Here is an 18,490-nt window from a genome sequence, read left to right as displayed (position 1 = left end):
ATCTGTATTGTTGGTAATACTGCAGATCATCAATAATCAGATACTCTCTGTGTGCTGACACCGACCGTTACAGATATTATATCTATTCCGCTCACTCCCAATCCCAATCACCCAAAACTCCCTCTCTGAGCTGCAGAGGTTAATTTTTCGATTTGTCTGGGCTCATAAGCGTAGCAGAATTTCAAAGAAGACAATGTTTTGGAATAGGGACAGAGGAGGCCTAGGCCTCCCAGATCTATACAACTATTATCAAGCAGCCAGGATAGCTCAATTTGCCCCAATTTTCTCTAAATACAATCCCCCACTTTGGGCCCAGATTGAAAACGACCTACTGGCGCCCCTTAGCTTATCCTCTCTTCTATGGTCTACTAATACGAAAATAGCAACCCTTAAGTCAATTTCACCAGTCTCATATCATGCCCTTTCTTTATGGTATAGAATAAGATTTTCCAAGAGACTACAATCCACCCTATCTCCTCTTACCCAGATTTTCAACAATCCTGCTTTCCCCCCTGGGATGGAACCAAAATCTTTCCAATGGTGGAAACGCAATAATTTTACTTACTTACGACAATTCTTAATAAGAGATAATCTTCCCACTTGGGATCAATTTAAAAATACTCTTAAATTCCCTCTAACTGAATTTTTTGCCGCCTTACAGATTTACCACTTCCTTAAGTCTATTCCGAGAGCTGCCAAGGGGCCTGCTGCTGTCACGCACTTTGAAAAGTGGTGTGAAAACTCTCCTCTGACAGGGGATCTTATATATCACCTCTACTCTGTACTGTCCCAACCCCTAGAGCCACTCAAACTTAACCCAATGCTACAATGGGAAGCTGACTTCAACTCTATTTTGACCATTTCTCAATGGTCCAAATGTTGTCTTACCATCAATAAGGGCAGTAGCTACTATTCCCACATAGAAACAAGCCTAAAAATTCTACATAGAACCCATATCACCTCAATTATGCTACATGGAATTGACAGCAGCAGGCCCAAATCTTGCTTTAGAAGTTGAAGTGTCTGAAAGTTAAAGCATATTGGTCCTCAATTTCATCTCTTATAAGTTCTGTACTGGAAAGAGACCTCACACCAGACCAGTTTATGTTATTGTTATACCCAATCTACACGATACGATTCTTTATACGATTCGATTACGATTCTATTTACGATCCGATTAAATCCGACATGTCCGAACAAGATTTGCTTCGATTCTATTCGATTTGCCATTGCAAAACAATGGCAAATCGAATTGAATCGAATCCTGATCGGACATGTCGGATTTAATTGGATCGTAAATAGAATCGTAATCAAATCGTATAAAGAATCGTATTGTGTAGATTGGGCTTTAGGCGACAAACCTAAAGGGTGGAAATGGCTAGATAATAGCCTTGGCTAGATTATACTCACAATCCTGGTCTCCGTTCATTGATTCTGTCTCCCTGACCTCTTGTCATATAAGTAGACGTAATCAATTAAGACCTCCTTTTGGTGCTTTGTGTGTGCCTCATGTGCCAAGCACACTGTTCATGCTTATGTATCTACGTGTGGAATGATATGTTTTATGTTACAATTTCCTATGTTGAAATCTCCTGTTATCTCCCCAAGTTGGGGAATATTTGATCAGCTGTTAATGTAATAATGAGTTTATTGTTCAATAAAAACCTTTTGAAACTAAAAAGTTGGGAGGTATGATACACTTACACGTGAGGAGGTCATATGACCATACTGCTGAAGACTAAAATTACAGTTGTTTTCAATAGATAGTATAACATTACATGACTTTGGATGGAAGCATAATGGTGGGAGCAAAACATGTAAGAATGCAGAAGGGCTAGAGAAATGGGTTGCAGTGCAGTTTAGTGTAGTGAACCTGTGTTCTCACCAAATCATAAAAGGCAAACATCAAATCGCAGCTCAGATGTCTGACGTGGATTTTGGTTCAGTCCCCACACCGCGCACTAGCAGATGAGGCCTACGTGTTTTCTATGTGGTTTTCACCAATATATAGAAAGCGCCTGGTTTGTGTTACTTTGAGCTGCACTGATGGAGTCTGTCCAGTAAGTAAGATAAGTTTATAGGATTACAGAACAACTTGATATATAGCTGAGTGTTCTTATCTGCTTTGCTCAGACAGGAATGAAAGCCCTGTCCTCTGACTGTACAGTCTGCTGGAAACAGCATGATCTGATAACCGTGCCATAAAGCAGCAACTTCTATGTCACACGCACAGAGCTATAGCTGCAGCAAAACACATGAGATACTGAGCACTCTGCAGAGCATGCTGCTGAGCAACACATGTGGGTTAGAATGACACAACATAGCATTTAATAACAGTGGTGTATTTCATCATACACACATCAGACCATAGTCTTTTGAAAATGAAAGATCACAGACCAATTTTACCCCCTTCTGTGTAGTATGAGAGCCACACCTACACAGTCTTTTCTATGGAGCTGAGCTCCCCATCAGACAGAAATCTTTGCAAGATGCTGCTCACAAAGATGCTGTAGACATTCAAAAGATCAGTATCTGCAAAAGATCTGTTCCTGCCAAAGATCCGTTCCTGCAAATTGCATTCATAGTCTAGGAGATCTGCAGATCATCATACACACCTTGTTTAACAGACATTCATCTGCAGATCAGATCCACCCGGATAGATTTTCAGATCTGCAGATGAATGTCAGTTAAACAAGGTGTGTATGATGATCTGCAGATATCATAGACTATGAATGCAATTTGCAGGAACGGATCTTTGGCAGGAACAGATCTTTTGCAAATACTGATCTGTTGCGTGTGTACAGCATCTGTGTGTGCAGCATCTTGCAAAGATTTTTTTTCTGATGGGGAGTTCAGCTCCATAGAAAAGACTGTGAAGGTATGGCTCTCATACTACATGAAGGGTGGTAAGATTGGTTTGTGATCTTTCATTTTCCAAAGACTATAATCTGATGTGTGTATGTGGCCTTAGGACTGAGCTGTGCAACCAGCAACACTGATAAACACAGGTGTTATTAGTTGTATTGATTATTACATGCCTTATTCCCTCTGAATGCACAGCATAAAACACACACACATGCTCTGCAATCAATATTTGCTTTAAAATGTTAAATATATTTAAAGGACCACTATTACCAAAAATTGTAACATTTAAAATACATACTTGTAAATTGTACCTTTTCCAAAGAGTAAAATGCACTATAAATTACTTTTTTTCCTATTTTGCTGCCACTTTCAATAAGCAGTAAAAAGCTGACAGATCTGACAGATTTTCGACTAGTCCATTTCCTCTTTGGAGAGTTTCAGTATTTCCTTTAAATTTCACAAAACCACTCCCTGTAAAGGATCTATAGAAAGACGCTGGCAATTCCCTACTCATTTGCACAGTATTTTGGCAGTTGGACTGAGTAATTGTAGTTCAGCAAGTGCTGTTGCAAATAAAGAAATACCTGAGAATCCCCCATGAAAAGATGGACAAGTATAACATCTGTCAGATCTGTCCGATTTTCACTACCTAAGTGACAGTGGCATATGGAAAAAAAGTAATTTATAGTGCATTTTACGCTAGAAGAAATGTACAATTAATTTGCATGTATTTTACATTTTACTTTTTTTGACGATAGTTGTCCTTTAAAGCAAACCTGTGGGAAAAAAGTAAAGTTAAATACGGTACTTAGCACAATAAAGGAAAGCCTCTGCATCCTCCAGGGGCTTCTACGATGCTAATCTACCCCACCGGATTGCCAGGATTCCCTTCTTCTGTACGAGTACAAGCGAGGCCACAATGCGCAGGCGAAAGTATGGCCTGTGCTAAAGCCACTTGTGCCCGGAAGAAAGAGCCATGCATGTGCTACTGCGCAGCTGTGGGTCACACTTGCACCTGTGCAGTATGGTCACGCTTGCACATGGACGGAAGCACAGCTGCGAGAACATATTTGACTAAACCCTTGAGGGATATGTTCAGAGGGTCCCAGTGCTGGATCTGTGCAATCGAGGTGGATGAGGGACATCTCTGGATTATTCTGAGGTTTCTCTCTACTGAGGTAAGTACCTAAAGTTGATAATTAATTTTTTTACAGGTACGCTTTAAGACATTAACGTTAGAAGGCTTAACTAAGCAGCTCAAATAGCAATAAGGATAAGAAAAATCCATAGTGGCCAACCAGATTTCCCTTTATTTAACCAATTAGAAGATAATCTCTCAGTGATTGCCATGGGTTTATATTGCAGTTATTATATCCTCATTGCTCTTTTGATAAATGATTCTGTGTGGTTAATAGAAAAAAGACAGAAGCAAAACACCTTTTCAAAAATGCTTTTCATAATCCGACCCTTTACATAAATCTGGGGTGTATAACTTCATCAGCGCCTCCAATTCTAAAGGTGCTATAATGATATTACAACATTGACTGTGCAATCTTACCAAATCCATGCTGTACAAGGCTCAAGAGTTGAAGATACTTTGAATAGATACTTTAGGTAGTCCCTTATATTACATAGAGATAGTAAGATTGTGCAATCAACATTGCATGATGGGAACCAAAATATAGTCATGACCTGTCCAGCTGATTTAGGAACTTGTGTAGGGCTTGTGTACACAGCTTTTTGTGCATCCAGTAAAGTAGAAGCATGATAACCTCTATGCAAAAAAGTCTTCATTACAAGTTATGGAAACCCCTCCCCAAAAACAGAAGTTTTAACTTGGTTTAAATTTTTTCAGGGAGCACTAAAGGGGTTAAGCCCCAGTGTTTATTTTATGGGGAAAGCTGTGTTGGCAGAGCTCTCCTGCAGTCTATTCCCAGTTGCTGATAAGAACTAATTAGTCACTTTGTTCTGGCTATACAAACACAGAAAAGTGAATTTCTTCAGCAACTATATGTGGAATAAAGTCTTTTCATCGTGTGCTGTGCAAGAGTTTGGGTCCGCTTTAGGAATTTCTAAACCTGACAGTAAGTTCAACTGCATTTCTGCATCTCATGGTAGCAGGATTCAGTTTTGAGCACAGTCTCCCCATTACATTCTGGCAGGGGTCAATGTCTTTTTCAACACCTGGTAGCAATGTTTGACATGCCTTTCTCCCAGGCTCTGTTGGAAACACTGTGGAATGGTAGTCTTGTGAACCTAAAAGCTGACAGGTTTACCACTCATTCTTGCCATATACAGCGATGAAATGACTTACCAACAAAGGTGAAATCTTCTAAGCACAGTGTATTTCATACTATACTGTATAGAGGTCAGCGTTAGCAAAAGTTTCTGGAAACACAGAATGGTTAATCCTGCTCATTTTGTGGTCCAGTTCTGCTTTATAATCACATGGCCTGAGCACATGACATATGTGACATGCCTGTGTGTTGATTCTACCTTGTAAAACCAAACAGTATTTATTTACAAGTAACAACTGCAGATCAAACACAAATTAATCACAAACTCAGAAACATGTCAAAAGCATCACTCATATATACTAAACATTGTGCGTTTTTCCTGGACAGGCCTGGCATGGTGATCTTCTAGGTCATTTGGTTTACAGTCCTAGCCTCAGTGCTGAAAGAGCATCTGTCTCAGGATTTGCTACTCAGAGCTAGTGGCGAGTGCTGTGCGGGATCCATACAGGATTATGGCTTTATGTATGTTCCTTCTGCCTCCCTCCATTATCGGCACTGTAAAGCAAGCCTTACGTCACTGTTTACATAACAGGATTTAAAGGGCACCCCAGCGTCAGACACCAGCCGTGTACACAAGCCCTATGTTGTAGGCAGGGGAGCGCTTGCACACTGCTGTCTATGGATGGACTCAGCACTAGGAGTGCAGGAGATGGCATGCTTCACTCTCATAGGCTTCCAGGACTCGCTGAGCACTACTGAAAGGCACTGCTGCAGGATACACTTATTTTGCTTAGTGCTGGGGAGAGCACGTATCTTTTCAGCTCCTTTCCCCGTACTCAGCAAAACTGCCAAATGGCAGCATATCCAGGAGCTCAACTAACCATGCAAGTCAGTGGTCTTTCCCAGCTCCCACTCACTTCATGCCGAGCACTCACAGAAGAAGAGAGGATCTGGGCTATACAGTTACCATAACCTCACAGTTATGAAAGAAAGGGTTAAAAGATTACATTATAGACAACGACTGCTACTGACCCGAAAACTGAAGGAGTTTCTGGGCGATGAACTGCTTCCATACTCTGATTCCTTTGTCAAGCTGCTTACGAAGCGGGTCTTTTTCTTCCTTGCCTCGTGTTGGGACGAAGAGTAGTCATCTGTGATGGGACAGATGAAGTAATTGTCTTCCTCATCGCTATCACCCTTGGAGCTGTGCTCTTTCAGAACAGGGGCGTTGTCCAGACCCTCCATTCTAAAGATGAGATCTTCGTCTGCCATTGTGACTTGGATTCGGGGAGTATTCGCTGGATGACTGAATTAGCCAGAGTGATGCTGTAGATAAGCATTCAGACGAGGGCCTGCAAACCAAATGCACACAAGCAATAATCAATATCCTGTGCATCAGACCAACATGGGGGAGTAAAGACAACACACTGAAACAGTGCCGAAAGTGCAAATAATCTGATTAACACTTATATCTATCCTCCTACTCCTGGGTGTAGTGAATGGGATCGCGGGCTGAAGCACCCTGAAATGCAGAAAACCATGCACGGCGATTTGGCGCTGAATCGCCACGCATGAATGGAAACGGCAGACAGTGCAGTCTATGCACTGTCTGCTGTCCCCGCGATCGCATTTCCATATGCGTGCCTGAAAGTGCGCTATAAGGAAATGAGACCTTAAGGACCAGAGACTGCTGGTACCAAAGAATATCGTCTCCCGACGAATCGCCATATATATACCCACCGTTCCCACCGGTCATGCCGCTCCTTCATCTCCGCAGGCACCTCTCTCTGCCGTCGCTATGACGACAGAGCCGTGTGAGCAAGTCAAGAGCCACTCTCATTGGCTCCGGACCCTGTCCATCAATGTAAGCCAATGGGATTGGCTCACAGTGATGACAGGGTCAGGAGCCAATGACCCCCTGACCCTGTCATCTCCTGAGTGGATCACACAGCTGTGCCATCGGCGAGTGATCTATGGCGGGGAGAGAGCGACGCGATTGGCGGGAGAGTGCAGTGGGATGATTGAAATCAATGCCCTCACAGTGATAAGGGGATCAAAACAGGGCGTAGATTTCAATCAGCAAGGTCCGGACGTGGTTAAAATGTCTTAAGGCCTGTACTCACCGGAAGATGGATCGGGGAACCCACAGCGACACAACCCGACGAATGAATATGCCCCGATCTATCTTCCTATCCGCGGGAACACGTAACATCACACAACGGGTGCAAATGAGAATTCAAACAATCGTAGCACTTTGCAAAACACCATTTGTTTAATCCTGCACTCCTAACCAAGGTGCAAAATTGTGAAAATGATAACTTATTGCAAAAATCGCTTGAAAAAAATCGTGATGTGGGTATATAGCTTTAGAATGGGTCCCTGTTCAATAATGAAACATAATTGCAGTATTCATTTCCATTCTTTTTCACATAGTGTCAAAATACTGAAGGTTAAATAGATACAGTGTTTAAAAACCTATGTCAACAATGTTACTTATGTTACTTAGGGTCTACTACTAACACAGTATGCATTTTCGATTGTTTCCAGAACACGTGCATTTCGCAATAGCCAGTGACTTGTGGCCTCTCTCGGCAAGCCCACCCATGGCACTACACTGATAGCAGGAGGCACTAGAAGATATCAAATAGTTAAAAAAAAACTGTTGAAAATCAGAACACGCTAAGTAAACAAAGGGATCATTTTACTGTAATAGCTGCACATTTCGAGGACACATCCTCCTCTCAGTCAAAATAATATCAAGGCAATGTAGATGCACATCCAACCTCTCCCCCAATGTGTTGGGAGCGTGATGGTCCAGGGTACAATCTAGGGCTGCGGAGTCGGAGTTGGAGGAATTTTTGGAGTCAGAGGTTTCATAAACTGAGCAGTCGAAGTCGGATGGTTTTTGTACTGACTTCACAGCCCTGGTACATTCTATGCCCCCTAGTGGTGACGGCCCGCAATTTCCACCCGCTTGGTGTATTTTTGCCTTTCAGGTAACCTTTAACAACTAGCAGCTTTTAAAACAAACATTAAGCTACTTCTTCAGGCACTATACAGAACTGGCTCAGAACCATATGCAGTATACAATGCACAGTTAGTCATTAACCTCTTTAGCGGAAATCCCAAGTCAGGCTCGGGCTGGAAATCTGCAGCTCACAGCGGTAACCCCGAGCTGGATCCATGGGAGGTGTGTAATGAGTCTAAAAGCATGTGACAAAATTGCAACGCTTTCAAACCGTAAAATCCGGAAATAATCATAACGCCAGGGAGGTTAAAGGTATTACCTGAATCAAAGTCTATTGGTTTGATGTTTGCATATCTGCTTCACCACTAACACTGGACCATACTTTACTTGCTTGCACAACACTACCTGACTTGTACATTGCTGGGGTGATGTGAGCAGGCAGATCTCCAAGACATTTTCTCGAGGATAACATTAAAGTGGACCTGAGCTCTTGCACAGGACAGAAGGAAAACAGAGAGAAATGCACCCTGAATTTATGCAGATACTTTAGCCTGTCTAATTCCCCCTTATCTGTGACTAATCACAGGTTGTAATTTGATCTCTCAGCTGTGTAAGCTGGCTGTCTAATTTGTAAGCACAGGATGTTAACCCTATGTCTGCTTCCACGGAAACAGGAAGTAGACACACTCCAGATGTATTACAGGATATGTATCATCTGTAACAAAAAAATGTTTTTCTTTAAAGGTTATTATGCTGTGAAGTATCTTTTAGAGCAGAGAGGACATTCTGAGATCAGGCCCACTTTAATAAACAAGAGAAATTTGTTGAGAAGTAAGGAAGTGGGAGGGAGAAATTAAACTGATACTTTTTTTTTTTAAACATGGGCTTTAAAGCATATCAATGTGTCTTCCACACATTCTTATAAGTTTGTATACGTTATAGATTAATTTCCCCTTTAACTGCAACCATCATCATCACACTGTAGAGAGGAGGGGTCACATGGGAAATAGACATAATAAAACACAGGGGATTTACTACCATTATTGGCCATAAGTCACATTAGAGCAGCACGCTAGTAAAAAACCCTCTGTAAATAATTGCACACAACAGCAGATTCCGCTGAACTAGTACAAATGTAGCTATATCTTATGTGCAGGCAATGCAAGCACACCGGCTAATGTCTCTGGCTGCTGGTCACAAAGGTGACCAATTACATCATGGCATTAGAATGCCGCCTTCTCTGTCAGTCCTCTGTCTACTATTATCATTATTATTGGTTTATATAGTGCTATCATAATCCATAGCAATGTACAATATAATTACAAGACAGAGACAGATTAATGCAAACCTGAACTCAGAACTTCCTCTCTACTCTAAAAGATACGCAACAGCATAATAACCTTTAAAGGGCAACTGAAGTGAGAGGAATAGGGAGGCTGCCATATTTATTTTCAATAACAGTTGCCTGGCAGCTCTGCTGATCCTCTGCCTCCAATACTTTTAGCCATAGACCCCGAACAAGCATGCAGCAAATCTGGTGTTTCTGACATTATTGTCAGATCTGACAAGATTAGTTGTATGCTTGATTCTGGTGTGATCCAGACAATTCTGTAGCCAAATTGGTCAGCAGGGCTGACAGGCAACTGGTATTGTTTTAAAAGGAAACCAATATGTCAGCCTCCATAGTCTTCTCACATCAGTTGTCCTTTAAGAGAAGAACATTTCTTTGTTATGAATCCTGCAATTAATCTGCAGTGTGTCTACTTGCTGCTTTCATGGAAGCAGACATATGATTTACATCCCGTGTTTACAAATTAGCAGCTATGCCATGGCGGAGGAGATTCCTGAGCTGGCACAGCTGAGGAGATCAAATTACGGTGGTGATTAGTCACAGATGAGGATGAATTAGACAGGCTAAACTCTCTAAACACATAAAGGGTGCATTTCTCTATGTTTTCCTTCTGTCCTGTGCAAGAGTTCAGGTCCACTTTAGGATGATATGGGGGCCCTAGGTAAGATGGCAGCGTTGGTTCGGCCATGCAGGCCATATGGCTTTTTTTGGGAAGATTTGGTAGGGCCTGGGGTCACTTCGGTTTGTGGAAAATTCCCAGGCCCTAAGACCACCCAATTTTCCTTGTGGATGATACAGTTCTGGGGTGCATAATGCAAAGAAAGTACACCATGAGACAATCCACAATGTTCTACAATGCAAAAACAGCAGTATCAATAAGGAATAGGCGTCACAAGGAAGACAACATATTAGAGTGTGAGGAGATTGCACCAGACAGTTCTGTCATTCAATGTGACAGAAAAAAACATTCTCAGCTGTCCATCCCTTGCTTAGGTAGTATCGCAGATTACTGTTGCAAAGAGTCCAAAATCTTCACAAGCAAAATACAAGTGACTAATTTATTATTCATAAACAATGACCATGGCAGGTTCGCTGAAACAGCCAGGCCATATAAGGCAGAAGGTTCATTGGATTTCTGCTTTGCATAACAAACAGTGCATCCATGGAATTAAAGGGATCACAACGGGACTCAGTCCGATATCCCCAGTGTTCCTGAGATCAACGCTCATAGAGTGGCCTTACAGCAAGCACTTTTCTTCGTTTTTGTAATCTGTAAGCGTCTCTGAGTAAACAAACATTACAGTGTCTGTGCCAAGAACCAGTAGGCCCAGATGGACGAACCTGTTTTTTCCAGCACTGTGAGCGTTACTAAGCAGTACTGTGCTGAGTCTGAACATAAAGGGTACTATTCACTGAGACACAGAATAGAGCAATATGAATAGGTTGTGTTGCATTGGCAGCGTAACAACTAATCTCTTTCTTCTTTTGACTACAGTGAATTTAAAGTGATAGTGGTCTCATACTTAAAGTGAGTCTGAGGTGAAAATAAACTGATGAGATATACAATTATATCTGTCCTCCTCCTAAAAATGATTTTTTTAAATTATCACAGGGTTTTTTTTATATTTAAAAATGTACAAAGTAGGTTGACTGTTTAAATGTCTCTAATCATTGGCAGCCTATTACGTGTCCCAGAGTTAGAAAAAGGTCAATAGGTCAAGGTCTCTCCCGGTCTCCAGAAGTTGTATTCTGCCAGGAAAACTTTTAAGTTTGTAGTTTGCTTATCAGTGATGATTACTATATTACCAGGTACTATGCCTAGAAATTGACTCTTTCAGGCAGCAAAATAAAACAAGTAAAACAGCCTGGTAATTAATATGTTTTGCAGTGTACTGTACATACACATGTCTATCTCATCATGTCACATGTCGCCTTGGGTACACTTTAAAGAAGCTGAGATGAAATCGCTTCTGTACTAAAATACCAATGTATTACTGCCAAACCTGTTTACATTACAAAAATAAGCTAGGAGCAGCTCACAACCACAACTCTGAGTTTGCAGGTGATCTCAGCACTTCAATAGCCATATGTTAATGAGTATAGAAACAATTTACAACCATAGCAGCAGTAGCTTCAAAGTACATTATTCAAGCGAGTTCAAAACAGACTGCAGCTTGTTTACAGTCAGTATAAGCGAATACTGAACATATTGGAATTGGCTTGCCTTTAAATCAATAATTTAAGTATACTTTATTATTGATCATGGCCTTTATTTATTAAAGGGAACCTTAAGTGACCTGTGACATGTTGAGATAGACAGGTGTATGTACAGTGCCAGGAATCTTTTATATATGTTACGGCCAAAACCAGAAATCGGCCAATTCAAGAATTGGCCGGCCATTCTAGAACTGGCCGATTTGACGTCGGCCAACGTCCAAAATGCTGGGAATTTCTGACATTGGCCGGCCAGTTCTAGAAACGGCCAAAGTCAGTCGGCCAAACTGCAAAACGCACAAATTCCAGAACATCCCGGGTCCTGTCCAGCACCATGAATGGCTCTCGGAACTTCCTCTCTGCTACAGATACAGCATAATAATCTTTTTAAAGAAAAGCATTTCTTAGTTACAGTTGATACAAATCCTGCAATAAATCTGCAGTGTGTCTACATCCTGCTTTCATGGGAGCAAACATATTGTTAACATCCTGTGCTTTCAAATTAGCTGCTCTGCTGTGGCAGTTAGGTGACACAGGAGAGATCAAATTACAATGGTGATTAGTCACAGATGAGGGTGAATTAGACAGGCTAAACTCTCTAAATACATACAGTGTGCATTTTGCCATGGTTTCTGTCCAGTGCAAGAGTTTAGATCCACTTTAATGAAGCAGACATATTTAACATCCTGTGCTTTCAAATTAGCTGCTCTGCCGCGATAGTCAGGTGACACAGGAGAGATCAAATTACAATGGTTATTAGTCACAGATGAGGGAGAGCAGGCAGGCTAAACTCTCTAGATACATACAGGGTGCATTTTGTAAGGGTTTCCTTCATTCCTGTGCAAGAGTTAAGGTCCACTTTAAATTAGGTGGCTGGGAGCGGTGCACTGCTCGGGAAAAGGAGAAGATAGAATGCAGAATGCTGAGAAGGAAGGTGGCTGGGAGAAGATGCATAGAAGACAGAAAGCGGAGAAAGAAGTGTGCGGGGAGAAGATGGAGAGAAGACGGAAGGCGGTGGGGTAATCGGCTGCAGCTGGCAGCATACAAGCCAGCCCCAGGTCCATACAGGAAAGGAAGAAAGCAGCTGCAGCCGACAGCAAGAAAGGAAGCCCCGGTCCTTGCTTGCAGGAGAAGGGGGCAGACTAGGGGGAGAAAAAATAAGCGGCAGCAGCAGGAGGGAAAAATAAGAGGCAGCAGCAGGAGGGACAATGAAGAAGAGGTAATTTGCGGCGGGGAACAGCACTTCGGGACTTGGCCGGCCACATCTAGCCAGAATGCGTTCTGGCCGGCCAAAGTCCGCAAAAACTTGCCGTTTTGCACACTGGCCGGATCAGCCGGCCACTTCGCATTTTGACCGGCCAGCGATCCCGCTCATCACCACCTTGCCCATGCCGCAAGCCGTGCTCCCCGCCTTGAGCGGCCACGCTCCCCACTGCGCAAGTACCCCCTGCACCCGTCCTCCTGCTCTCCAACATCCGCCTGCGTGCCACACATGTGCAGTAGCGCAAAGGCACGGACACAGGGACATGAGAGGACGCAGGGATTTTATTATAGATGATAAATAACCTATATACTGTAAGAATAAAGGCCAATTGGTAGACGTGTCACTAGTAAAGATGGTGAATAAGAAGAAAACAGTTCTGTGTTGGTGCAGGTTTATGTAAATTTTCTAAGGAAATGTATGCAGCTTGATAATGGAATTCCACCTTTGGAAGATTTGATTGGTCCATTTTCAAGCATTTTCATACAAAATAATGTTGAAGATATTGTTTTGTAGACACAGATTGGCACCCAGTATAACACATTAAAACTTGTTACTAAAGAACATGCAGACTTATATCATACACAACCACTAGGAAGTGTAGCACAGAGAGAATACAGAGTGAAATACAGGAAACAACAATCCAGTTCAGATTAACATTCAGTTCTACACACAGTGACATCTTGTGGTTGTTTTACTGTACTGCAGTTTAAGGCAATACTGTAATACTGATGATAATACGACACATAATGCTGTATCAACTCAATTATTTGCATCTCACTGACCTTCACTAGTCACTACTACGACATTCAGCTGAGCTATTATGCAAATTGGCATTAATATATAATTTTAATATTTTGGTACATTAAAAAATAGTAATAATTTTTGTCAGATGCAATTTGAACGTGCATTTTAGTGGTAACACATGTAACTACTGTCAGCTACCATACTAATTCTACAGAATTTGAAAACTCCCTTAGCTCATGAAATCAAATACTTTGATATGTTGTTAAGTTTGGAGTTGGTGACTACAAATTAAATCATATGGTTGTACTATACATATGCACTCCCCCCATAGTTGTTAATCCACTGAGAATATTGTGCACCTACGCAAAGGCGTTGTCTATCACCTGTAAACCTAGTTTAGATCGAGAGTGAAGAATGTGTAATAGAGGAATAAGCTCCTCATTCACCTGCAGAGTACCTGCACATCACTCTTACATGTACTCACAGTTAGATTGCCTTGGGCATGATCGATGTTCTTTGTTTCTGTCGGTACTCTTGACATGTACTCCTCCCCAGGGCTTGTTTCCAATTCTATTTAAAGTGAACCCGAGGTGAAAAACTAATAAGATAAACAAATGTATTTATCCTCCTACTCCTAAAAATTGCTTTTTCCAGATATCCCAGTGTTCTCCCCAGAATTTTTTTCCAGCCGGGTGGCATGAAAAAGCCGACGGGTGGCATGAAAAAGCAGCTGGGTGGGGCAAAATAGGGAGAATGCAGGGCTGGTGCTTTTGTGTGCAGCTCTGCTTACAGTATAGGAGGAAGTGAACTGATAACAGCCGAGTGCTCACCAAAACTAGCCGGGTGGAGCACCCGGTTAAAAGAGCCTGGGGAGAACACGGCCATGGTTTTATTTTATATTTAAACATTTACAAACTAAATTGAATGTGTTGTTATCTCAGTTCAGTGGCAGCCCATTAAGAGTCCCAGAGTTAAAATACATGAACTATTGACCTTTTTCTATCTCCCTCTGTTCTCAGAAGTTGTATTCTGCCAAGATACATTTTATGGCTGTAAATTGGCTTACCAGTGATGTTTACTATATTCCCGACAAGGTACCGACAAGACAGAAGCTGTCACTTCCGACGCCTAAAAATTCAGGCAGCAAAACAAAGCAAGTAAAACAGCCCGGCTATTAATGTTTTGCACTGTACATACACGTTTATCTCATCATGTCACATGTCAACGTTACACTTTAACAGCTACTCTATTAACAGCTACTCTATAGCTATGGCCTAAGTTTAGTTAAAGTGCATCTCTGGTGTATATAAAAAACAGAAGTCTCACAACTGCTTATCACCAGATTTCTGTAAGCAATTTACTATAAGTTACCTCCTCAGTAAATTTCTACCATAATGCAGGCATGCTGTATAATGTAGTCCAAAATCAATTGTACTTCCTATACTGGGGGGCAACCGCTCACCATGGATTGTCCTGCCCGCTGGCTGAATCCAGTAAGTAGGGGGGGGGGGGGGCGAAATGTATTGCAGTGGCAAGCACATTTGGCTGATAAAATACCGTATATGTTCTGCACAGAAGGAATTCACGTCAGTTTCAGTCTGTATTGCTTTGTGCCATCTCAGCAGAAAGCGTGAAAAAATGAGAAATATAATTTGATAATATCTGCATTGTTTGTACAAGGTTCTGTTTAATCACTCTACTGCTCACAGGAAGTGGCCATTAAACTGATTAGCTTCTCACATTAGCACAAGACTTGCACTGATGAGATAATGGACATGTGTTTATTCAGTGCGCACTGCCTGGTCAAATATATCATATTTCATTATACAGTTCCCCTAATTTAGATGGCTGACATTTGTGAACAATAACTGGACCAAAATCACTGAAGGTTGATTAAAGATCTGGAGGTCTATAGGAATCTTTTTTTCTGATTGAACGACAGCATAGAAACATCCCAGCAGTGCTTTTCATTGGCACTGAATGCATGACATGTTTAATGCTGCCTTGTGGCTACTCACATAAATCCTTCCTGTGTAAAATGCTATGAAATGGTCCCTCTGGCTGTGATTATGTCATTGCAGCCAAAGCCATCAAATGACAGGCAAACATTGCATAGCCACTCTATTTCTCTGTACATATCTAGGAGGCGGTTTACCGAAGAACTTCGCTAATCTGTGCTCACTGCAAATATTCTATCAGGAATAAGGAAAGTGAAAAAAAACAACAAAAAAAACAAAGCATGAAAATAGGCAGGCCCAGTAATGCTGATCTATTGATAGAGATCACAGCAAGGTATAGTGAGTATATTTCCTGTTGTAAATAAAAGTTTTCTTAAAGCTCTTTTTGTGCACATTGCGCAAAATATAACATAACATAACTCACACTAGCATTGCACATCAAACAAAACTGTCTTTCTGTGTGAGCTGATGCAACTAGCTTGGTCTCGGAACTATCCAAACTCCTCCCTTGCCCTGCAACCCCAACATGAGGTTGCCAGGAAGGAGTTGGGAGGAGGCAATAGTTAGTATTTCACTGAACACCTGCCCACTTCCTCTGCTGAGAGACATTAGTTATTTGTGGTCAGCACTATAACGCTGCAGCTCAGTAGAGTCTCATCTTCTGTCTGAATCCTCACTGCTTAATATGTAATCAAGCACTTATCTGTGCCATGCCCTCCCCAAGATGTTATTACAATGGCTAAACATACAGTAAGAGCACTAGGAAATGGTTTCTTGGGAGGCTGAATTAGGGCTCTAGACTTTGAGTTTACCCTCCTGGAATTATTTTTTTTGTTACTAATGATAAAGATGAATGGAGAACCCTGCCATCACTCAAAAAATGTAATCCTGTATATTCCTTGCCAAAAATTTACCCTATCCCGGACTCACCCAGCTACTTTTTCATACCACCCAGCTGGCAAAAAATACTGGGGAGAGCGCTGTTTGCAATTCCCGAAGCGATTGCGATTTGGATCTGCTGTCACTGATGCGAGCACTCTGGGATTGTTTCCAAACTGCTGTATGCAGCGATTTGCACAGGTGTAGTGCTTTGTAGATCGCTGGCAAAGGGTGAGCGCTGCAAAATCTCTCACAGTGGGTCCCATGCCTTATTATCCCTGTCCCCCTGCTTGGATGTAAACTGTTTATCTCCACCCCTTATCACTCCCGTACAGACGTTAGCAGCAAATGTTCAAACACAGAGTTCTGGTTTAACCACTTTGTCCTCCTTTGATGTAGTTCTACGTCAAGGAAGACATGTGTGCTCCCGCGGCCGATCGCGCGTGTGCACGCGCGCTCCCGACCCACGGTTCGTTAGCCCAGGAATCAATGAATCGGGCCATGGTGCCCGATCACTGATTCCTCTCCCCCGCACAAAAAGCGACAGCTTCTCTCGGAAGCTTTGCTTTTTCTGACTCCTATGTCCCTCTAAGCGTACATTGTACACTTAGAGTGACGACATGTAAACAAACTAAAGGTTGCCATCTTGTGGCCAAAAAGTAAAACTACATCTAAATGTAAATAAAAAAAAAATACACATATATTAACCCCAAACAAATACTATTTACATCCCACCCTCCCAAAAAGACCCACATAAAATGTTTAATAATAAAACAAAAAAAATTACAATAAAAAAACACATAAATATTTACCTAAGGGTCTAAACTTTTTAAATATCTATGTAAAGATGAAATATTTCTATTTTTTTTTTCATATAAGCTTGTAAATAGTGATGGATGCAAAAAGGAAAAAATGCTCTTTTATTTCCAAATAAAATATTGTCGCCATACATTGTGATAGGGACATAATTTAAATGGTGAAATAACCGTGACAAATGGACTATTACAATACGTGGGTTTTAATTATGGAGGCATGTATTATTTTAAAACTATAATGGTCGAAAACTGAGAAATAATGATTTTTTTCTGTTTTTTTCTTATTCTTACTGTTAAAATGTATTTACAGTAAGGTATCTCTTATCAAAATGTACCTCAAGCTCACTCCAACCTGAATTATCGCAAATTCTTTCTGTTTTAAGAAAGCAAACTTTTGTTTTTCGTACCACCCAAAGAAAGCCTAATTGGTGGCAGAAAAAAAAGATATAGATCAGTTCATTGTGATAAGTAGTGATAAAGTTATAGGCTAACGAATGGGAGGTGAACATTGCTCGGATGCATAAAGTGAAAATGACCGAGGGCTTAAGTGGTTAAAGGCTTGCAATTAGTCATGTTTGTGATGTAAACAATGATTTTGACAAGCTTGTATTTCAAACACAGTTAAAATGAGTAATGCAAATACATAACATTGTTGTTCAGTGCCTTATTTTTTTTCTATGTAAGCCAACTTAACTACAGACACGCTAAAAATAGACACACTGTAATGCTTGTGTGCATGAGCAATACTGTCTGTTTACAAATCACAAGTGTAATGCTTGGAGGTTAAACTTTGACCACCCAAAGCAACAAGACTGGTAGCTGATTAATGGAAGAGGCTACACAGGCTGCCCAGAGCAACTGCAGCTCTGGGCTTCCGATATCGCTACAAATAAGACACAATGGCAGCGCAGTGCGATATTGTGCTGCCCTTGCGATAGCAAGCACTCAGACAGGTACAAGACAGGACTATAGATTGGAGTGTAACTAGACAAGTAAGACACAATGGCAGCGCAGTGCCTGGCACACAGGTTAACAAATCATGTTCATGGGCATTAACAGGACAGGACAAATCTTCTGATGTATGCACCGAACTAGATAGGGGTTCCACAACTTCCTCTGTGAGTGATAAGGGGTGGAGATAAACAGTTTACATCCAAGCAGGGGGACAGGGATAATAAGGCATAGGACCCACTGT

At 41.5% G+C, this 18,490-nt stretch overlaps 1 protein-coding gene across 4 annotated transcripts in view; it reads right to left on the bottom strand.

The window, feature by feature from the left end:
- The window catches only part of EEF2K (eukaryotic elongation factor 2 kinase), a 135,563-nt gene that overhangs the window by 88,151 nt on the left and 28,922 nt on the right, over positions 1–18,490 (bottom strand). For 3 of the 4 annotated variants that reach the window (XM_068244617.1, XM_068244619.1, XM_068244618.1), the window contains exon 2: positions 6,135–6,454. In XM_068244617.1, the coding sequence (XP_068100718.1) occupies positions 6,135–6,374 (240 nt within the window). In that variant the 5' untranslated portion in view covers positions 6,375–6,454. Of the gene's footprint in view, positions 1–6,134; positions 6,455–18,490 lie in introns of those variants that run through there. The other variant, XM_068244620.1, reaches the window with a different exon arrangement.

The sequence above is a fragment of the Hyperolius riggenbachi genome, chromosome 7, assembly GCF_040937935.1.
Source record: "Hyperolius riggenbachi isolate aHypRig1 chromosome 7, aHypRig1.pri, whole genome shotgun sequence".
Lineage (NCBI taxonomy): Eukaryota > Metazoa > Chordata > Amphibia > Anura > Hyperoliidae > Hyperolius > Hyperolius riggenbachi.
This window is presented reverse-complemented; position numbering and strand designations above follow the sequence as displayed.